General features: G+C 36.0%; 1 protein-coding gene across 6 annotated transcripts in view; it reads right to left on the bottom strand.

Annotated features, from left to right (window-relative positions):
- Window positions 1–24,481, bottom strand: part of LOC136043076 (LIM domain only protein 3-like) — a 74,622-nt gene that overhangs the window by 23,564 nt on the left and 26,577 nt on the right. For all 6 annotated transcript variants that reach the window (XM_065728028.1, XM_065728039.1, XM_065728020.1 and 3 more), the window contains exons 2-3: window positions 17,001–17,132; window positions 1,541–1,665 (exon numbers count right to left, since the gene is read on the bottom strand). In XM_065728028.1, the coding sequence (XP_065584100.1) occupies window positions 1,541–1,665; window positions 17,001–17,123 (248 nt within the window). In that variant the 5' untranslated portion in view covers window positions 17,124–17,132. The remainder of the gene's footprint in view (window positions 1–1,540; window positions 1,666–17,000; window positions 17,133–24,481) is intronic.

Consider the following 24,481-nt stretch of genomic DNA (forward strand, 5'->3'; position numbering starts at 1 on the left):
TTTAGTTTCTTTATTTTCCGTAGAGGGAAGAAATTTTGGAACTTGTGTATTATACGCCATTCACTCAATTTTCCACTGTGTAAAACTCGAGGAAAAACAGTTCTCTTCGTTAGTTTATTTCAGCTTAGCGTGAGACAAGACAAAGACCAGTGACAGAATAGATGGGAAATATATAGTTTGGGCTATATATTTGCACATAAGGGGGGGGGGTAAAGTATTACGACAGTTCGAAGTCAGAAAACAATTCTTACTTCATAATATGCAGAATAATTGTACTTAACATATTTTGCATGCAGACTCGCTATACGTTACCCCCCCCACCTAATGCGTAAATATATAGCCCATATTTTTTCTAAAGTAACGAAGAAACTAAAAAAGAAATCGGTTTGTTCTGGGGTTTTACACATCGTAAACTTGTGTGAGTGGCGTATAATACACAAGCCGGATTTCTCGGTATTATTAAAAAAAACTATCAGAAATTAAATTAAAAAAGACAAGGTTTTCAACTGAAAGTAAGGAACAAAATCATAACTTCAAACGAATAGAAATTATTATATATATGAAAGGGGTCGCCTCCTCCTCAAGACCTCGCTCTTTACGCTAGTTTTTTTTATAGAACTTTAAAACAAAGCTTTTTATTCTGGTTAAACGGCTATTGTGTTTCAGGAATCACTCTTAAAGAATTAGGATAAAATAGCGTAAAAAGCAAGGTCTTGTGGAAGGGGCAACTCTTTTCATATACGTAATAGTTTTATTACGTTTTAAGCTTTGATGTTGCTCCTTACTTTCAGTTAAAAAAACTTGTTTGTTTTACAATTTTAATTTCAGATGGTGTTTAAATAATACCAGGAAATCTGGCTCTCTCTCCATGAAAAATTCCGGTACTTGTGTATTGTACGCCACTCACTCAAGATCACGATGTGTAAAACTTGGGGACAAAGCGGTTTCTTCGTTACTTTAGAACCAAATTTGGGCTATATCTTTGCACATTAGGGGGGGGGGGTAAAGTGTAGCGGGTCTGCATGCAAAGTGTGTTAGTACAGTTATTCTTCACATTATGAAGTAAGAATTGTTTTCTGACTTCGAACTGTTCAAATACTTTACCCCCTCCCCTTATGTGCAAATATGTAGCCCAAATTACACATTCCCCATCTATTCTGTCGCCTGTCTTTGTTTTGTCTCACGCTAAGCTGAAAGAAACGAACAAAGAAAACGGTTTGTTCTAGAGTTTTACACAGCGTAAGCTTGAGTGAGTGACGCATGAAACACAAGTATCAAAATTCCTTCCCCTAGGGAAAAAAAAAACTTAAATAAAAATTTCTAATTTAGAAAGCCTTTCCATGAGAAGGTATTTTCAACGGGGGTATTTTCCGGGGCGGGAGGGGGGGGGGGTGAACGTCGGCCACCATACAGCATACAGTCATGTTTGTCGTTTGTATTTCTCAATTCAATACCATGTCTGAATTCATACTGTTTATTTCAATCGAAGATAAATATAAAAGACACACTTTTTCACTTTAACTTGGAAAACGAATCTTACCTTAGATAATCCCTCCGACACAATATTAAATTGGCTCGAGTGAATAACGTCGACCCAACTTCTCCAAGGCGACAGTCGCAACATCCGCATTTTAAACAGTCTTCATGCCAGTAGCCATCCAAAGCCTGTGAAATTAAAGGATGCAAGGGATGTTTGCGAAGAGACATATGGGGAAAATTTTTCATATATACATCTACAGTCCTATAAAATATACTACCGAAAATAGGGATACTTGAACCTGAGAACTTAATCCGCAGAATGAGTACTCACTCTAGATTTTATTTTGAGTAGAGAGAGGCAGGGAGATCAGGGGGTTAAAATTCTTGAAGCAAGATCAGGAAATCAAATTCTTCAAAACGAAGAATTCATATCTAAATTAGGAAAAAAATCAATAATCACGCGACTTACTGAAGGACTTAAGCCCCAGGGCTCCCTTACACGTGTATCAGCTTCACAAGTATTGGAATCCCCTTTAAAAATTATCAACCACCACATCTTTCTTTAAGTTCTAACTCCCTACAGATGATTACGTGATTAATTTTGCACGCGAAAAAATAGAACATATGAGAACAAATACAACAAAAGAACATATGGAAAATAGGAAAATACAGAGTTTGACAGGTGAAAGACTTTTCTGAAGACCGTAGAAAGATTAAAAAAAAAAACACAAAACAAACCACCCCCTTTAGTTACTTTCAATATTCTCAAATATCCTCTCTGGGACACCGTCTTTTTTTACTTACGAAAAGACAACCTACAGATAAGGCAAATTCTAGAAGGGAGGGGGGGGAATGTAGGGGAAGATATGTTGCTTGAAAAGGGCACATTTCCTCTTTATTTCTATCTCTGGTACTACTCTGAAATGAACTATATTGCGCCAATCTAATATCACGAAGAAAAAAAATATTCGATCAGAGGCAACATTATAGCGTTGCCTATAGTAAAGGCCAAACGGCTCCAATGTTTTGTTATTATTATTGTTTTTTTTTCGCAGAAGCACTTCATATGGAAAGGGTCGTCGTATAAACTTCAAAGACGGCTAATTCAATTGGAAATCGAGAGTTTTAGTGCCCTTTTTAAGAGTCAAGAGGGATCTGAGGCAAAAAAAACCTAACGCCCTTTTTTCCCAAATACATGGGGCATATATGGTTCATATGAAAGGGATGCTCGTATAAAATTCAGAGAGGGCTCATTTGATAGGAAACTAAAAGTTCTAGTTCACTTTTTAAGAGTCAAAAGAGATCCGAGGGCAACTAGCCCCCCACGGCCTTTTTTCCCCAAATCTATCCGATAAAAATTTTGAGATAGTCATCTTGTTATACCAGACAAGGATTTACCAACAAGCCCACTAGGCCCAGCGGCTTTCTCTATTCCTAAAGTTTTGGGGGTTTCCCAGAAAATCTTACAAAAACAGAGCGGCAAAAACGGTTGGCCTCGAGGCGTCAAAGCTTTAAATCCGGGCTGAGTGAAACACACTCTTGAGCTGGTGAGCTTTTAGCAATATTCAGTTAAATTTATTCATCCTTACCAAAACTGTTGATCTATTTTAAAATCAAAAAAATATTTTGAAATAGGGAACTTAAAAAAACTTGAAACTTTGGCAATTAAAAACGAACAGAAATTGATTAAAAAAAAGTCGTCGAAAAAGAAGTTTTCTAAAGAGAAGTAAAGGCCATATTGAACTTAAGATCAGAAGAAATAGAAACCCACTATAACTCAAACTAGAAACAACCAGAAATTAATATTAGAGAATAAATGAAACCCAAAGCGAACAGAAATTAAATTAACAATCATAGCAAAAAAACATTCAACAGGTACTAATACTAATGAATAAATAAATCTCAAAACGAGTAAAGCGTAAGTTGAATATGCGAATCAAGCTTAAAACGAGCAAAAATATTTTATTATTGAGGCATAAATGAGACCCGAAACGAACAGAAATTAAATAAACAATCATAGCAAACAAACAAACAGAAGTCACTAATATAAATGAGTAAGTAAATCTTAAAACGAGTAAAACTTAAACTGGATATGCAAATCAGGCATGAAACGAAAAAAAATTCTACAAAGAAGAGTTTGGGTTTTGCCTCCTTCTTTCACTGTAAAAGTCTAAGACCTACTGCGTCATTGGCACTTTACTGAAAATGAATTATATTACAAATGTTTTCTTTTGTATTTATTACAACATTAAAAATAAACATAGAAATTACAGTAAAATTAAATTTTGGACTGTTGAGCTTTCAACAATTAATAACATTATATATCAAATATTTAGTTTAATCTTATTAATTCTTTCCATACTGGTCAAGACAATTATAGCTTCACTACAAACAAGAGTTTGGATACTGCCCTCTTCCCTAATTGTAAAAGTGTAAAGGAGTCAAAACCCAACTCTTCTTTGTTGAGATTTTTGTTTGTTACAAGCTGAATTTGCATATTCGATTTAAGTTTTAATCGTTTCAAGATTCATTTACTCATTTATATTAGTAACTATTGTTTGTTTGTTTGCTATGATTGTTTATTTAATTTTTGTTCGTTTTGGGTTTTATTTTTTCATTAATAGTAATTTCTGGTTGTTTTTAGTTTGAGTTATGGTAGGTTTCTATTTCTTCTGATCTTAAGTTTAATATAGCCTTTACTTTTCTTTAGAAAACTTCTTTGTCTGAGTTTTTTAAAAATTAATTTAAAACAAGGGCTATACACTGGGATGAAGCCATTCAGCATGTGTCTTAACCATCAAACACTACAGTACCGATAGGCTATATCATGTTGCTTTAGAAAGAGTTTTCCGACATTTAGAACAATAGATGAATATTTTTTACTACTTTGTCTTATTAAAATTTTAATGAGTTTGGCTTAATTTATTTTAATTAGTTTATTATACTGCTTGGTGTGCATATCCTTCCATGTTAAGAAATAATTAAATAAAACACCAAGTAATTTCCTGGTCATTCAAAGGACTGCGAAGAGGCGGATCAATTAATGAATTTCAATTATCAACAATACAAAGAAACAATTACCACCACAAATCTCATCTGAATTTCTATTAACTTCCTGTAAATATTAATAAAGCGAGAAATTAAATTTCCAGTCTAGGACTCACCCAAAGAACATCATGAAATGTGAAATTTAATAAAAGGGAAGCTAACATAAATGAACCAAAAGATATGGGAGGTAGGGAGACTTTAATTGTGTTAAATAAGAAACTGTGACGCCAAACTTGGGGATATAACCTTCTTTTATTAAATTTCGGTCCAGGGCTTGTGAAAATTAAAAATTTCAAATTATAGATTTTCCTGTCTTAACAAAACTGAAAGTTTTATGGTCCAAATTGGGAGATCTGATAGGTTTTTTCAATATGATTTACTTTGGAGACGCTGTCGGCATATCACCGGATTCTTCGATAAATTTAATTTGAAATGGGATTGCGCAAATTTTAAAGTCAAATAAAGAGGGCCCTCTAAAAAGCTTCGCCAGTGGCTCTGTTTTGGCAGTAATCGATTTTAGTTTCACTAATACTTTCATATAAAAAGGAGAAGAGAAAAAGCTTTTCCCAAGACCTATCTCAGAGACCCTGTCACCATTCTAATCAAGGTCAATTAAATATTTAGGATCAAATGATGCAGGATTGGAGTATGAAATCACCCTTCTCATAGGAAAAAATATTCAACTAGCCACACCCCCTAAAAAGTAAGTTTTTAAATTTATACCTGTAGGTAGAAAGCGGATTTTGAATCATCCCCATTCTTCATTCCAAAGTTGATCCCTTATCCCCAAGAAATACGACCAGAAAAACGTTACTTTGTTATCTTAAGCCTGAACACTAGTCAATAATTTATAAAGTTCAGAAAGAAGGTAGGCTAAGTCTGGTTATAACATTCGGGTTTAAGGCCATATCAAATTTTAATATTTTAAATGAAGTGAAAGGCTGTGTCATTTAAAATCCCTATTGCTACTCGTTTAAAACTTGTTGCGTATCAGCAGTAAATCGATCAAGTAAGCATTGCCGCATTTAAAAGATTTGCTCCCTCCCCCCTCTTTTTTTCACATGGACTTCCCGCTAAGATCGTCTTAAATCTCAAGTAAACATACCACTTTGTTATTTAAAACGTATATTTAGTTTCTCGAATCATTCTAAATATTTGCTTTTACTTTATCAAACAGTTCGTGGTAACGAACTGTAGTAAGGAGCGATCCGGCTCAATAGTAACCAAAACTCTAAAAAATTGAATTTTGATATCAATAGCTACATCAAAAGAATCGCATTTTAATGCTGATTTTAAATATATAAGTTTCATCAAGTTCAGTCTTACCCATCAAAAGTTACGAGCCTGAGAAAATTTTACGAGCCGAGCCCCCTAAAAGTCGTAAGATCGTAACGAAAATGACACCATCAGATTCAGCGTATCAGAGAACCCTACTGTAGAAGTTTCAAGCTCCTATCTACAAAAATGTGGAATTTTGTATTTTTTTGCCAGAAGACAAATCACGGGTGCGTGTTTATTTGTTTGTTTTTGTTTTTCTTTTCTTTTCCCCAGGGGTTATCGTATCGACCAAGTGGTCCTAGAATGTCGCAAGAGGGCTCATTCTAACGGAAATGAAAAGTTCTAGTGTCCTTTTTAAGTGACCAAAAAATTGGAGGGCATCTAGGCCCCCTCCCACGCTCATTTTTTTGCCAAAGTCAATGGATCAAAATTTTGAGATAACCATTTTGTTCAGCATAGTCGAAAACCATAATAACAATGTCTTTGGGGATGACTTACTACCCCACAGTCCCTGGGGGAGGGGCTGCAAGTTACAAACTTCGACCAGTGTTTACATATAATAATGGTTATTGGGAAGTGTACAGACGTTTTCAGGGGGATTTTTTTGGTTTTGGGGGTAGGGTTGAGGGGAGGGGGCTTTGTGGGAGGATCTTTCCTTGGAGAAATATGTCATGGGGGAAGAAAAATTCAATAAAAAGGGCACAGGGCGCAGGACGAATCTGGTCACGTTAGAAAAAAACGTCAATTTCAGAGCTTAATATACAATGCTGGGTGTTCAGAGCCTCTCTATTATGGAGTATAATTTGAAAATAACAAAACTATACGAGCGATAAAACATATATACCACAACCATAACTCAACTAACGAAAGAACTGCTAAAAGATAACACAACTATAAAGCGAAAATTGGTGAAAACTAACGGGAAAATAAACGAACTAAGAGGTGGAAGGGGCCCAGAGAAAAAATATAATCCTTTTCCAATTTTGAGCCTAACTTCCGCAAAGGAGTAATAATGTCAGAAGCCCCCAAATATCGAATTATTTTCTTTCAAACAGTTCGTGGTAACGAACTGTAGTAAGGAGCGACCCGGCTCAATAGTAACCAAAACTCTAAAAAACGGAATTTTGATACCAATAGGTACATCAAAAGAATTGCATTTTAATGCTGATTTCAAATATATAAGTTTCATCAAGTTTAGTCTTACCCATCAAAAGTTACGAGCCTGAGAAAATCTGCCCTATTTTAGAAAATAGGGTGAAACACCCCTTAAAATCATAGAATCTTAATGAAAATCACACCATCAGATTCAGCGTATCAGAGAACCCTATTGTACAAGTTCCAAGATCCTATCTACAAAAATGGGGAATTTTGTATTTTTGCCAGAAGACAAATCACGGATGCGTGTTTATTTGTTTCTTTTTTTTCTTTTTCCCAGGGGTGATCGTATCGACCCAGTGGTCCTAGAATTTTGCGAGGGGGCTTATTCGAACGGAAATGAAAAGTTATAGTGCCCTTTTTAAATGACCAAAAAAATCGGAGGGCACCTAAGCCCCCCCCCCAACGCTCATTTTTTCCCAAAGTAGTCGGATCAAGATTCTGAGATAGCCATTTTATTCAACATAGTCGAAAAACCTTATAACTATGTCTTTGGGGGCGACTTACTCCCCCAGAGTCCCCGTGGGAGGGGCTGCAAGTTGCAAATTTTGACCAGTGTTTGCATATATTAATGGTTATTGGGAAATGTAGAGACATTTTCAGGGGAATTTTTTGGTGGGGAGGGGGGGGGGTTGAGAAGAGGGGGCTATGTGAGAGAAATTTTCCATGGAAGAATTTGTCATGGGGGAAGAAGATTTCCATAAAGGGGGCGGAGTATTTTCTAGCATTATTTAAACAAGAGCTAAGAGCTCATATGGCACTTGTGACGAGGCGAGAAGAGCAAAGAGCCAAGAGATCATATGGTATGAGCTCTAACAAAATTCTATGAATCAATAGATTGATTTAAAAAGGAAAATAAGAGGCTTAATGCCGGTCAAGATTTAAAATAAGAGCTCTGAGTCACAAAGTCCTTCTAAATATCAAAATTCATTAAGATCCGATCACCCACTCGTAAGTTATAAATACCTAATTTTTTCTAATTTTTCCTCTACCTTTTGCCCTCCAGATGGTCGAATCTGGGAAAACGACTTTATCAAGTCAAATTGTGCAGCTCCCTGACACGCCAACCAATTTTCATCGCCCTATCACGTCCAGAAGCACCGAAATCGCCAAATCACTGAACCCCTCCCCCCAACTCCCCCCAAAAGAGCGAATCCAGTACGATTCTGTCAATCACGTATCAAGGACATTTGTTTATTCTATCCACCAAGCTTCATCCCGATTCCTACACTCCAAGTGTTTTTCCAAGATTTCCCCCCTCCAAATCCCCACAATGTCAAAAGATCTAAACGGGATTTGAAATAAGAGCTCTGAGACATGGATTCCTTCTAAAAATCAAATTTCATTACGATCCGATCATCTATTCGTAAGATATAAATACTCCAATTTTCATGTTTTCCAAGAATTCCGGTTCCCCCCTCCAACTCCCCCGAATGTCAAAGGATCTGGTCGGAATTTGAAATTAGAACTTTAAAGCACAAGATCCTTCTAAATATCAAATTTCATTAAGATCTGGTCACCCTTTCGTAAGTTACAAATACCTCAATTTTCAATATTACCCCCCCCCCCCAATTCCACCAAAGAGAGCAGATCCGGTCCAGTTATGTCAGTCACGTATCTTAGACAGGTTTCTACTCTTCCCATCCAGTTTCATCCTGATCTCACCGCTTTAAGTATTTTATAAGATTTCCGGTCCCCCAACTGCCCCCCCCCCCCAATTACGCTTGATCCGGTTGAGATTTAAAATAAGATATCGGAGTTACGAGGTCCTTCTAAATATGAAGTTTCATGAAGATCCGATCACTCCTTCGTAAGTTAAAAATACGTCATTTTTCTTATTTTTCAGGATTACCCCCCCCCCCCCGCAATTGAGCAGATCCGTTCCAATTATGTAAATCACGTATGCAAGACTTCTGCTTATTTTTCCAACCAAGTTTCATCCCAATCCCTCCAATCTAAGCGTTTCCCATCATTTTAGGTTTCCCCACCCCAAACTTCCCCCAATGTCACCAGATCCGGTAAGGATTTAAAATAAAAGCTTTGAGACACGATATCCTTCTAAAAATCAAATTTCATGGAGATCCAATCACCCGTTCGTAAGTTAAAAATACCTAATTTTTTCTGATTTTTCAGAATTAACCCCCCCCAACTACCCCAAAGAGAGCGGATCCGTTCTGGTTATGTCAATCATGTATCTAGGACTCGTGTTTTTTTTCCACCAAGTTTAATCCCGATCCCTCCCCTCTAAGTGTTTTCCAATTTTTAGGTTTCTCCCTCCCAACTCCCCCCCCCCCAATGTCACCAGATCCGGTCGGGTTTAAAATAAGAGCTCTGAGCCACGATATCCTTCTAAATATCAAATTTCATTGAGATCCGATCACCCGTTCGTAAGTTAAAAATACCTCATTTTTTTCAGAAATACCCCCCCCCCCCCAACTACCCAAAAGAGAGCAGATCCATTCCGTTTATGTCAATCATCTATCTAGGACTTGTGTTAATTTTTCCCACCATGTTTCATCCCGATCCCTCCACTCTAAGTGTTTTCCAAGTTTTAGATTTCCCCCTCCCAACTCCCCGCCCCCATCACCAGATCCGGTCGGGATTTAAAATAAGAGCTCTAAGACACGATATCCTTCTAAACATCAAATTTCATTGAGATCCGATAACCCGTTCGTAAGTTGAAAATACCTAATTTTTCTAATTTTTAAGAATTACAACCCCCCCAACTACCCCAAAGAGAGCAAATCAGTTCCGATTATGTCAATCATGTATCTGGGACTTGCGCTTATTTTTCCCATCAAGTTTCATCCCGATCCCTCCACTATAAGTGTTTTCCAAGATTTTAGGTTTCCCCCTCCAACTCCCCCCAATGTCATCAGACCCAGTCGGGATTTAAAATAAGAGCTCTGAGACACAATATCATTCCAAACATCAAATTTCATTAAGATCCAATCACCCGCTGATAAGTTAAAAATACTTCATTTTTTCTATTTTTTGCGAATTAACCGGGCCCCCACGCCTCCCCAGATGGTCAAATCGGGAAAAGGACTATTTCTAATTTAATCTGGTCCGGTCCCTGATACGCTTGCCAAATTTCATCGTCCTAGCTTACCTGGAAGTGCCTAAAGTAGCAAAACCGGGACCGACAGACCGACCGACAGACCGACAGACAGACCGACAGACCGACAGAATTGGCGACTGCTATATGTCACTTGGTTAATACCAAGTGCCATAAAAACCAATGAGAAAATAAACATGAAAAAGTTTTTTTCAATTGGAAGTATGGAGTAGCATTAAAACTTAAAACAAACAGAAAATATTACGCATATAAGGGGTTCACCTCCTCCTAATACCTCACTCTTTACGCTAAAGGATTTTTAGTAATTTCAACTATTTATTCTACGGCCTTTGTGATTCAGGGGACAAAATTTAAGCTTTAATGCAAAGAGTTATTGACGAGGTATTGACGAGTGGGCGAAACTTCTCATATACGTAATAAAAACATACGAACATAGAAGTTTGTTACATAAGCTAATTCGTTACGTATATCTTTTACTAATGAAAACGTTCGTAAAAACTAAAAGTTCTAGTTGCCTTTTTAAGTACCCAAAAAATTGGAGAGCAACTGGGCCTCCTTCCCCTCCTTTTTTCGCAAAATCATTCGATCAAAGCTATGGGAAAGCCATTTAGCCAAATAAATAAATATGCAAATTTCGCTTTAATTATTCATCTGCGGAGAGCCAAAATCAAAACATGGATTAACTAAAAAACGTTCAGAAATTAAATAAAAAAACAAGTTTTTTTTAACTGAAAGTAAGGAGCGACATTAAAACTTAAAAAGAACAGAAATTACCCCGTATATGAAATGGGCTGCTCCTTCTTCAACGCCCTACTCTTTACGCTAAAGTTTTTACTGTTTTAAAAAGTAGAGTTGAGAGAAAGAGTCAAACTTTAGTGCAAAGAGCAAGGCGTTGAAGAAGGAGCAGCCCATTCCATATACAGGGTAATTTCTGTTCTTTTTAAGTTTTAATGTCGCTCCTTACTTTCAGTTATAAAAACTTGTTTTTTTATTTAATAAAACGTTAAAAAAACAATCTTTTTCCTATGATATAGCTTGTTGCATTTTAATTGCTGAAGAAACACGGGCATGAAATTTGCCATTATTGAAAGATGCCTGCTATTATCATGCTTTTTTTGCTCAGAATTTTTAATATTAACATAACAATATGAGATAATAATAATATGGCCTTAGTTTCTAGTCCCTCTCCAACTACCTGCACTAGGGCATGGGATACCTACTGCTGATAATTAAATGCAATTTAACTTTTTGGGCCATTTTGAAAAAGAGTAACATCATTCAAAATTAACATGTAACTTAACAATATTGTGCTGCCGGTATTTATCTCATCAGCAAGAATTTTTGTCCTTAATGTTTCTCCTGAATAAAAAAAGCCTGAATTTTTCGTCCTCACATCCAGAAACTTTTATAAATGAATAAAAAAACTAGACTAAACAGCTTACACTCTAGGTGTAATTAAATAAAAAAAACTAGTTTTTTTAACTGAAAGTAAGGAGCGACATTAAAACTTAAAACGAACAGAAATTACTCCGTATATGAAATGGGTTGTCCCCTCCGCAATCCCTCGCTCTTTACGCTAAAGTTTGACTCTTTGCCACAATTCTACTTTTTAAAACAACTAAAAACTTTAGCGTAAAGAGCGTGGGACTGCGGAGGGGACAACCCATTTCATATACGGAGTAATTTCTGTTCGTTTTAAGTTTTAATGTCGCTCCTTACTTTCAGTTAAAAAAACTAGTTTTTTTTATTTAATTTCTGAACGTTTTTGAATTAATGCATGTTTGATTTTGGCTCTCCGCACATAAATTATTGAAATGAAATTAGTATATTAATTTTTTTTTGGCTAAATGGCTTTCTCTTAGTTTTGATCAGACGATTTTGAGAAATAAGGGGTGGGGAAGGAGGCCTAGCTGCCCTCCAATTTTTCGGTTACTTAAAAAGGCTACTAGAACTTTTAATATTCAACGAACGTTTTTATTAGTAAAAAATATACGTAACTTAAGAATTAACTTACGTAACAAACTTTTATATTCTTATATTTTTATTATATGTACGAGGGGGTTTGTACCCTCGTTAATACCTCGCTCTTTACACTAAATCGTAAGTTTTGTCCCAATTCTTTAAGAATGACCCCTGAATCAAAAAGGCCGTAGAATAAATAGTTGAAATCACTAAAAATATTTTAGCATAAAGAGCGAGGTATTTATCTCCTCCTAAATACCTCGCTCTTTATGCTAAAGTATTTTTAGAACCCCTCATATGCGTAATAATCTCTGTTCGTTTTAAATTTCAATGCTATTCCTTACTTTCATTTGAAAAAAACGTTTTCATGTTTATTTTTTCATTGTTTTTTTTATAGTAATGCTAGAAAATCGTGCACCCTTTTCATTGAATTTTTCTTCCCCCATGACATATTCCTCAAAGGAAAGATCCTCCAACAAAGCCCTCTCCCATCAACCCCACCCCCAAACCAAAAAATCCCCATGAAAACGTCTGTACACTTCCCAATAACCATTACTATATGTAAACACTGGTCAAAGTTTGTAACTTGCAGCCCCTCCCTCAGGGATTGTGGGGGAGTAAGTCATTCCCAAAGACATAGTTATTATGGTTTTCGACTATGCTGAACAAAATGGCTTTCTTAAAATTTTAATCTGTTGACTTTTGGAAAAAAATGAGCACGGGAGGGGGCCTATTTGCCCACCAATTTTTTTGGTCACTTAAAAAGGGCACTAGAACTTTTCATTTCCGTTAGAATGAGCCCTCTCGCGACATTCTAGGACCACTTGGTCGATAAGATGACCCCTGGGAAAAAAAACAAAAAAAACAAACAAACAAATAAACACGCACCCGTGATTTGTCTTCTGGCAAAAAATACAAAATTCTATATTTTTTAGATAGGAGCTTGAAATTTTTGCTATACAGTTCTCTGATATACCGAATGCGATAGTGTGATTTTCGTTAAGATTCTATGACTTTTAGGGGATGTTTCCCCCTTTTTTCCAAAATGAGGCAAATTTTCTCAGTCTCGTAACTTTTGATGACAAAGACTAAATTAATTGAAACTTATATATTTAGAATCAGCGTAAAAATTCGATTCTTTTGATGTATCTTTTAGCATCAAAATTCCGTTTTTAGAGTTTCGTTTACTATTGAGCCGGGTCGCCCCTTAGTTGCTTAACACGAACTGTTTGAAAAGAAAATAATTCGGTATTTCGGGGCTTCTGAAATTATTACTCCTTTGCGGAAGTTAGGCTCAAAATTGAAAAAGGATTATATTTTTTCTCTGGGCCCCTTCCACCTCTTAGTTCGTTTATTTTCCCGTTAGTTTTGACCTGTTTTCGCTTTATAGTTGTGTTATCTCTTAGCAGTTCTTTCGTTAGTTGAGTTATGGTTGTGGTATATATGTTTTATCGCTCGTATAGTTGTGTTATTTTCAAATTATACTCCATAATAGAGAGGCTCCGAACACCCAGCATTGTATATTAAGCTCTTAATTTGACGTTTTTTTCTAACGTGACCAGATTCGTCCTGCGCCCTTTTCATTGAATTTTTTTCCCCCATGGCATACTTCTCCAGGGAAAGATCCTCCCACATAGCCCCCTCCCTCAACGCTACCCCCAAAACCAAAAAAATCCCCCTGAAAACGTCTGTACACTTCCCAATAACCATTATTATATGTAAACACTGGTTGAAGTTTGTAACTTCAACCCCTCCCCTAGGGACTGTTGGGGAGTAAGTCATCCCCAAAACATAGTTATTATGATTTTCGACTATGTTAAACAAAATGGCTATCTCAAAATTTTGATCCGTTGACTTTGGGAAAAAAATGAGCGTGGGAGGGGGCCTAGATGCCCTCCAATTTTTTTGGTCACTTAAAAAGGGCACTAGAACTTTTCATTTCCGTTAGAATGAGCCCTCTTGCGACATTCTAGGACCACTTGGTCGATACGATGACCCCTGGGGAAAAAAAAAAAACAAAAAAAAAAACAAACAAATAAACACGCACCCGTGATTTGTCTTCTGGCAAAAAATGCAAAATTCCACATTTTTGTAGATAGGAGCTTGAAACTTCTACAGTAGGGTTCTCTGATACGCTGAATCTGATGGTGTCATTTTCGTTAAGATCCTACGACTTTTAGGGGATGTTTCTCCCTATTTTCCTAAATAAGGCAAATTTTCTCAGGCTCGTAACTTTTGATGGCTAAGACTAAACTTGATGAAACTTATATATTTAAAATCAGCATTAAAATGCGATTCTTTTGATGTAGCTATTGATATCAAAATTCAATTTTTTAGAGTTTTGGTTACTATTGAGCCGGATCGCTCCTTACTACAGTTCGTTACCACGAACTGTTTGATATCAATCTTCCCATGACCCATTGAATTTCGTCGTGTTTGTATTATTATTTACTTTGATACATTTTTTTTCATTTTAATTTCTCACTTTGTAGTATTACATGAGAATCAGGAAGCTTAGCTCCAAGGCCGTACCCAGGGGGGTAGGGGGTTTGACCTCACTCGAAATGTTTCTCTGACTCGTAAAAACATAACGAAAATGGATATAAACAAATTTTTTATGCGTTTTTTGTGCGTAACCCCCTCCCAAAAAAAATATATCCTTGAGTAAGACACTCCTCGAAAAAAAAAATCCTGGATACGGCCCTGCTTAGCTCACAGACAATGTTCCACTTTAAACGACAATTCCGTTACCCTTCGATAATCTATCTACAAAGTTAGATTCTATTTATTGCATTAGTTTTTCTTTAGATTGAAAAATATTTGGAAAATAGGCAAATAACATGGCAAAATTCTTAAATTTGTCAAATGAAGTCAGATCATTCTCTAAGAAAAAAAAACTAATCAGCATCATAATTCTGGCTCGGTGAAACAACAGATCCAGAACTACTGAATCCAGAGACATGATTGCCTTTCAATGCAAGTTACAGCTATAGTGTAGACGTGTCGTAAATTGCACGTTTCAGAGGAAACATTAGTTTGTCTGAGCCAAACGCGTTGGCACGCACTTTTCCTCCGCCGTACCCTGCACAAGTGCAGCAGTCGTGCAGTGTATTTTTCTATCAACTCCTTGCATAACATTCTGCAATTATTCTAAATTGTTTTAGTCATTTTATTCATATTTAAAAGCCTATTTATTATGAAATTAAGGTTTGACCCTGGATATGTTATCTTATTTTAGAGATTTTCGATACAAAATTTTCATTCAAACCTACAAGGATCGCCCCTTTTACCTTAAAAATTGTTCAGGAAAACCCCCCAAAAAATTCCTACATCCGCCAAGGTGCCTTTTTCTATCCATCTTACCTCTGTTGATGACTAGCAACCAGCAAGAGTGGACAGCTTTGATCAGGGGATGACATGACAAAACTAAACAATTCCATTCAAATTGTGCCATACTACAACCAACTCACGGATTGTCTCGAGATGGTGACTGTCAGTTTTGGACATAATTATTCAATTCCACAGCCTTTGAAGGAGCATGTTTGGCTGTACGCAGCAGGTTAGAACGAATCTCCAAAGCATTTTTCTTTCAGTTTTTCTGAGGGGGTGTCCAATTTTAAAAATCACGTAAACCAGGCGGCACGTACCAAGCGTGACGTAAGTGCACGAAGCTGGTGCAAACTATGCACATGCGGGTGGAAACTGGGACAAGCGTGGCAGAAGCTGTGTCGAGTGTGGCAGAACTACGTAGCCCATTTGGTGTTCTGATATGAGTACCGGGTGACGGAAAGTGCCCCCTCCCCCGAGTTGTTCTACATAAACTATATGAGCAGACATATCTAAAAGAGTTCCATTGAAGGGCTTCAGTGATTTTGAAAACTATCAATTTGCGGAAACAATTTACTGAAGAACTCTCACTTAAAAATATTTCAAAAAAGAAAATTTAACAAATGTTACCAAAGCGTAAGTTTTAAATACTTCATCTTGATGATCATTTAAAAATCAAGATAGTTATGACACAAAACCAAACGACAATTTTTTTAACACTGTACAAATAATAGTTAAGACTACCAGTGCCATTTACACGGTCGGTCAATTAAGCGGGTCGGGGAGATTTTGAAAAATACCAGTTTTTGTATTTCCATAGAGAATTTAAAAAAAAGGGTCCCTGCATATTTTAAAAAAGTACATTTTGTGTTCCCCTAGTTTTCGTAAATTGAAGCCATTGACATACAGTTTTTGCGTCTGGTGACTTCATTTAAAAGTAAAAGATTCCATATTGTGCATGATTAATCTGGAATACAATAGTCTACTACCCAACCTTGAGAGCCCCCCAACCGAAGGACCAGTTACTAGACTCCGACAAATAAAAAGAATTGTCCACAGTTACTGACTTGCTCAGCCAATAGTACTGAGAGATATCGTAAATCATTTGTCCCATATTTTACCCGTCATTTTAATAATATTGACATGACTAATATATAATGTTTGATAAAATATTCCTCTGAGTGTTTTTGAAGGTACAAATTATTTTTGTCATGACATGCTAATGCTAGCTCCGGCTATTGTAGTGAATAAATATATTCTATTCTATCTCTGAGTGATCATTTATTAGTATTTTTTATTTTCAAGAATTATTTAAGTCAAAATTCCGTCTGCACTAAGTAAAGCTAGGCTAGCTTAGGGAAATTTTTGGATGGTTTCTTAGGCTAGTTGAATGTAAGCTGGCACGCAAGCTAAACCTTCAACAAAACCTTCTTTCTTTACCCTTTCCTGCATTTCCAAGTGCTTGAAAATACAAATATGCAGCAATTTTGGGTTAAAAAAAATCGCCAAAAGCTAGATGGTACTGATGATTTTCCTTTTCGAAAACTAGCGCTAGTTTCCGCTCTCACAATTTCCCCTATTCTTTGATTTCTGCCAATAAAAAGTGAACTAAATGAAAAAAAAAAAAAAAAAAATAGAGCAAGGTAACGCACCGAATTTTGGCGTTAATTACCTGAAGCAGAAATCTGTCAGCAATGATCTTTCCACATCCGCAACACTTGTGTGGTTTGTCAGATGCCGGAATGGAAATTATCCCAGATTCTCTCTCAGAATTCGGTGCACTTGAACGCACCATCCTTACACCCTAAAATAGTAAGTTAAAGATTTATTATGGCAGTCTCATTAACTCAGAATGCATACTATTGACTCTTCTATCTGTAATATAACTTATTTTTTGGGATTTTTGCGTTGGCTCCCTGTAAATAAGTTAAAAACAAGAAAAAATCTTTGCCCTTTGGGTAACGGAAGACTGTAAGCCATGATATTACACACACTTTCACACTAATCTTGTTTTACTGCAGTCTGTGCTTATTATGCCTTACAAACATACATTATTCAAAGCATAAATCCCAAGACTAAAACAAATGAGATAATATACATTTTAAAAAAAGCTCGTTTGAGGTAAGTAAATTTTCTGTCATTGATATGAATATATAACCACTGTAGTATTACGCCGCACAGGACTCATAAGGGAAAGGGGTGAGCTTTAGATGTCCCTTATATCCGGAGAACAAAATGTAAACAACAGATTTCGAAGATAATGAGTATTTCAAGGCCGTATCCGAAGGGGGCTATGTGGTTCGGATCCCCCTCCAAATGTTTTTCCAGCTCATAAAAACGTAATACAATGCTTATAAATAATTTTTACTTTATTTTTAATTTATTTTTCACCCTCCCCCCCCCCCCAATCCATCAGAAAAAGTAACCCCATCCAAAAAAATCCTGGAGACGGCATTGAACATATTAACATTTTTCTCATGAAAGCGAAGTGGACACTTTCCACAGGATATTTAAAACGAACAAGGATTACCATAAGTAAAAGCGAGGATGTCACCCTCCTGCTCTTCTCCTCTCCCTCTTCTCTTTGTGTTCCAGTCTAGTTCACAATACTCTGAGAGTAAATGGGCTCACTTAGGCATATTTGCTTTCATTGGTAAAGTTTTCAGTTCAAACGTTCTGAGAGGCCATAGGTAAATTAGACACTCCTGATCATGAATCGGCAACATTTTTTACTAGTTACATAATCCAGGCAAAAAAACTACCCGCTTGATTGATCTTCTAGTTAGCTAGCATCACCTTCTCATAAGGATACGTATAACCACAAAGTAAATAAACTTTATCATGACATTCTCGTTATAAGGCACAAAATGGCTGAAAACTGCGATTTACTGTGGGATGTTATCTATCAAACAGTTCGTGATAATGAACGACTAGAACGACTTTGGAAACAGAAGGGTCGTTTAATTTGAACAATAAGATATTTTTTTAGTCCTAAAAATTTACTGTGAAGGGTGACTTACTGAGGAGGGGGCAACCCCCGTCATATACGTAATAATTTCTGTTCGTTTTAAGTTTTCATGTTGCTCCTTACTTTCAGTTGTTTTTTTCTAATTTAATTAGGATTTAAATTTAGCACTAGAACTAAAAATACATGTTGAAATTATACAACTTTTAATATTTTATAGTCGCTGATTTATTACAAAGATCTCTGAGGGGAGGGGCAATCAAATAAACACATGTCCTTAACCGTCCTTGAACACTAATACAAAATGTCATATTTTCATATAAAGAAGACTGAAATACTTCTTTGAGGATGCCCAGATATATAAACTTTGACAGCATAATTTTAATTAAGATTACATTAATTTCACAGGGCGTTCCTCCTCCCTTCTAACACACGGCAATAATCTTAAAACAGCTTTGGTTAATATTTACATAGGTTTTTCATTACTTACAGATCATTACAATGATGGGTTTGATATAGAATAAGGCAGAAGAAAGACTGATGAATGAAACATAGTTCTTATTCACAAAAAGTGAATTATTTGTCCATCCTTCTAACATATTCCGGAGAAATATGACGGTTTTGGAACGCTTACTCATTCTCTAATCTTATTCAAGCTCCATTGCCTTCCTCAGAAACCGCTATCACCGATAGAAACTCTAAAGGATAGTATCAGTTCCCACAGAATTCAGCCATGAATTTTCTTGGTCTATTTAACTGAATAAGTTTAGGGTGACAGTCTTGGGTGAGATAGAACTGCAAATGCTGCCATAATGTAGAAAGTAGCTAGCTTTTGAATCGATAGGGAAAGGAGCAGTAAAGAAATAGGAATAATTCAAAAATATGTTTGAGACTTTTTGAAACTCTAAAATCAATATGTAAGATAGCGGACTAAGTACAGGGACTAAGTGTCAGTTCCAGTTCTAAAGTATCAGTTCTATGTATCAGTTTCGGACTAAGTATCAGTTCCCACATAATTTACTTATGAATTTTCTTGGTCTATTTAACTGAATAAGTTTAGGATGACGGTCTTGGGAGAGATAGAACTGAAAATACTGCCATAATGTAGAAAGTAGCTAGCTTTTGAATCGACAGGGAAAAAAGAGAAGCAAAAAAATAGGAATAATTCAAAAACATGTTTGAGACTTCCTTGAAACTCTAAAATCAATATACAAAATAGATACCAGACAAAGCATAGGGACAATGTAAAAAGTAATTAGTAATAGTATCAGTTCCCACAGAATTCAGCCATGAATGTTCTTGCTCTATTTAACTGAATAAGTTTAGGGTGACAGTCTAGGATGAAATGGAACTGAGATGGTAGCCCCGACACTACATCTAGGTTCATAACATAGAAAGCTACCAGCTTTGTAGTAAACAAGAATAGATGTATAACTTGAAAATTATAAGCTTCATAATGCTTTATTAGAATAGTTCAGTAGTTATCAAACTCATTTGGACACTGTGCCCCTTTTTACCCACAAAAATTTTTATGAGCATCAAACTGTTTAATGCAGGTAGGTGTGGCTTTGAAAAGCCTGTGTTTATCTCTCCAAAGATGAAGAATGTGATTGACTTACGAAAAGACGTCACAGAAATAAGCCAATGGAATTAAACATATTTTTTAAACACAAAAACACTAGAAAATAATCTCTCTTTTACTCTTGGATAAAAAACATCTTAGAGACGTTGGCGTCAATTGGGACAGGGGCAGGGAGCCGTGTGCCCCCTGGGTTCTTTCAACCAAGATTTTCAAAATACCTTCTATATGAGCTTTTTCATTTAAAAATGAATGTTTTCAATTAAAAATAGAAAATCAAAAAATTTGTCAACCCTAGATATCTAAAAATGCATTCTATCCTCCTGAATTTTGGGGAATTGATACCACTAAAAAGGTATACAGAACCACTGATTACAGCCTGCTCACGTACCACCGAAAGTATCATTGTTGTATAAAAAAAAAATCTGTCATTCTTACTATAGGTCCTAAACCCAATGAAAAGGAACGGATTGGCCTCGGGCGGCTTGGTGCTGCGGTGATTTGTTAGTAGTAGTATTAGTAATAGATAAATTGGGAAAAAATAAAGAATTAAAGAATTGATTCTAAAGAATCAAAAGAATTAAAACATCAATGGAATCCAAAGTCACCGGATCAAAATTTTGAGATAGCCATTTTGTTCAGCATAGTCGAAAAATCTCATAACTCTGTATTTGAGGACGACTTAATCCCTCACAGTCCCAGGGGGAAGGGCTGCAAGTCATGAATTTAGCCCATTTTTTACATATAGCATTGGTTATTGGGAAGTACACAGACGTTTTCAAGGGGATTTTTTTCTGTTGGGGGGTCGGGGGAAGGGTTTACGCGGGAGGATATCTCCATGGAGGAATTTCTCATTGGGGAAGATAATTTTTCCATGAAGGGGGGGGGCAGATTTCCCAGCATTATTTACAAAACATCAGAAATTAAATGAAAAAACAGGTTTCTTTCAATCGAAAGAGGAGCAACATTGAAACTTAAAACGAACAGAAATGATTACGTATATGAGGGAGTTTAGCCCTCGTCAATGCCTCACTCTTTACACTAAATTTTTTTTTAGTGCTTTCAAATTTATTCTAATTAAACGGCCTTTGTGATTCGGGCGTCATTCTTAAAGAATTAGATAACTTCGAAGACCACACTGACTTTCCATGACGAAAGTAAAACAGTTCAAAATAGGGATGATGCCTTTTTATTGACAGTGAATAGATATAAAATTATTTAACTGGATATTTCGAACACATATACAGTGTTCATCATCAGCATTTAGATCAATTAAACAGAGATATATGTTTAACATTTCTACCGCTTTCGTCAACTATGGTAAAGAAAAATGTAAATTAGAAACATTTATACTTTAAATTTTGACACTACTTTATCAACTCAAAATAGAAAGGTAATACAAAACAAATCATCCAAATATCTTATTGAGAACGTGGCATACTGATATTAATTTAGTAGCCTAATCCTCGACTGCGTTTGTCTCAGGAGTAGTGCTACATCACGACGATCTCCTTTTAGCATTGAAGCTGCAATGCGCTATTTACAATCACTAAAAATATATCTATGGGCATTACCCCCCTTTTAATCACTTCGGTGACCACCAAGAGGCTTTAGCGTCATTTTGAGAATAATAATGTTTCTTATGTCTCAATAATGTGTTCTTCCTTTTTCTCAAGGCACCCGCGCGCGCAAGACGGGTGCATTTGGTTTCATTTACTCCTTATAATATCAACGTTTTTGCGATTAATTGTGTGATTTTATATTTACCCCTTAATTCACCTATTTTGTACTTGTGCTCTGCCCCAAGTTTCACGCCTCCTTCAAAAGAGTCCTTCAATTCCTTTTAAAACCGATCTAAGAGGTTGAGGATTTTGTTTTTTGTTCAATACTATATTTTAGTTAGTGATCTTCATTCGTTGGTTGTTGTTTTTTTCGGCTTGTTTGCCGCCAAAGGGCCTGTACACGAACTCCCATAACCAATAAATTCGTCTATTTAACCGACAGCCTATCTTATAGCAACGACATGCTAATTGTCTCAACGATAGGATTTACCACCTGAATGTTATAAATCAGGCTGCAGCACAAGAGACATGATTTGTCAGCTAATATCTATTGCTTCTTTGTTTCCCGAATATATGCATCATACTAAGGTAACAGAAGCTGTAAATCAGAAGGTGGTGATTCCTTGGTGTTTGTCACGGCCTGCCAGTCGTAGTGTTTAGGGTGCCGCCACATTAAGGCACATTGATTGTTCATAATCTTATTTCACGTCCTCCGTTTACCAGTATCTGTGCCTAATCCACCTTTGTTTCAACTTAAACTGAAGTAACTTCATAAACGATTAAATAGTAGTATAGGTATGACGGAAAAGATCCATAAATTGAAATGTTTTGAAATTGGTTTGAAAAGCTTGTATCGACACTAATTTATTCCCAACTATTGCCTACTAATAGGCAACTATGGTCTTGTTATTCGCCAGATTCGTCTTGAAAACAGGAAGACTGTTGTTCCAAGCTTCCATCTTTTTAGTTTCAAAAATTTATATCTTTAGTCTTGCTAGTCATTCGTAAATTGTGTACCTGAAAGTCAAATATCTTTCAACTCGAGAAGTTACGAATGGGATACGAAATTGCGCTGTAACCAAGCCTAATTTTGATTTTACCCATGTGCGACTATAATGTTACCCGTTTATTAGCCTTATGTGTTTTAATAGCAGGATTGGTGGCACCATCTATTGCACATTGGATCGTCGAAGGTCATGGCAATCAGAAAGCTGTTAGCTGTAAAGATGAAAAAAATTTTAAAGGAAGAACAAAGCTTCATAAAATTAAGAACAGTCGACAACCCTGTATATATCCCCAGGAGAGATGATGACAAGCCTCAAAAGAGTCTAGACCAGTCACTTATGCTAGGGTCATTAAGCCCCACCCTCTTTGAAATATTATGTGTTTTTAATTCCAAATAAATGCCTATTTAATTCCAATAAATCCATAAAAAGGAACGGGCAATATTACCCCTTCGAAATATCATGTGTTTTTAATTCCAAATAAATACTTATGTCTCTTATAGAAATCCTGACTTGCATGGCTTTTTTTTACTGATTTTACCCCTCACAACCCAAAGAAAAAAAATATATGGACATTAGCATGTTCCCGACCCAGTGAGCTATCTTACTGCATGCGCCTACCGCAATTTTTTCGATAATGTTTCCATAACCTACCTGTTTTTTTTCTTTTTAGACTTATTTTCCATCCTCTCCCTGGTAATCACTTTATTTCTACCCTCACCAAGCAAGCGCCAAAACAGCATTAATGTGCTTGCAAATTGGAAGTTCCAGTATCCTGGGACATGCCCAATGGATACGAAGAAGGTTTTGGAGTTACTCTCCAAATCTCGAAAATGCTGGGTAAATTTGGTAAATTTTGGCACCTACCCCTAAATGAATTGCTATGTACATAACTATTGTACACTATCGCGTACTAGCATCAAAAGTATTGCAAGAAAATGTCGATATATGCTCGGAAAATCACCTGTTAGACTATATTGCATTATCTTAAAACAAATCCCATTTTCTAAAATGATTTTTACAAATGGTCCCTCATACACCAGATATGTTCTAAGTAGAAGAGGGCGATGTCCGTCAAAAAACTGGCTAATGAAAAAATATTAATTCATTTGAATTTGGTTCACGAATAATAATAGTTAATAATAAATATTCTAATAGTAAAAATTGACCACAAAACAAATTTCTGTGAATTTTGCGAAAAAACTTTAAACGCTGATGTGTTTTGTTATTTTTATAAATTCTTTTTAATAACGTTATCGTGTAGATCCACATGGCATAAAATTGCACTTTTGGCGCCATTTCTGCAGTAGGAAGGATTTGAATCATTACAAGATTACCATTGAAACCTAAATCATCGAAAACCTTTAACTGGAAGTCTACAATTCCTCTCCATGAATACTTTTGCTTCCAGTCCCCTTACTGAGACAAAATTAAAGAACGAGTTTCGAAAAAAAACTGCCTAATGAAATTTATTTTCAGGTTTTCTCCACTACTTTTGATTAATTCAAATTTAATTCAGGAATCCTTACTGCTATTTATGTTCACCTAACAGTAAAAGTTATTTTTGTGAATTACTTTTTTAGCCAATCCCATTATTGTTTTGCTCATTGTTGTATCTTCCTGTAATTACTGCGACAAATTTTGATTGAGTAGAAAGAGTACTAAGCTTGATTGGTTCTTATGGATAAAATTCTAACCCAATAAAAACAACGATGTTTATTTAGTCAAAACATTTAGAGTGATCACTCTTTGGATTCAAGCGCGCACATAGGGGATGAATCTGAAGCTACTAGCCCTTCAAGATGTTATAACAAACACCTGCACATTGCTCTAGCGCACCTGCAAAGGTATAGTATGCCAAAGTAATGGGGAATGCCTGTTAAGTAATAGGGATTGTTTAGTTAAGCAAATGCTACATAATATGGAGGATTTTCTAAAAGACGTAGGTGTTAATCACCTAATAGAAAGTGTTTAGAAACCTTCTGAGACCCCAACAAATCTGAATTTCTTTGGATGGCATATAATGGGGTTCATATTTTATTA

Source organism: Artemia franciscana, chromosome 2 (assembly GCF_032884065.1).
Source record: "Artemia franciscana chromosome 2, ASM3288406v1, whole genome shotgun sequence".
NCBI lineage: Eukaryota > Metazoa > Arthropoda > Branchiopoda > Anostraca > Artemiidae > Artemia > Artemia franciscana.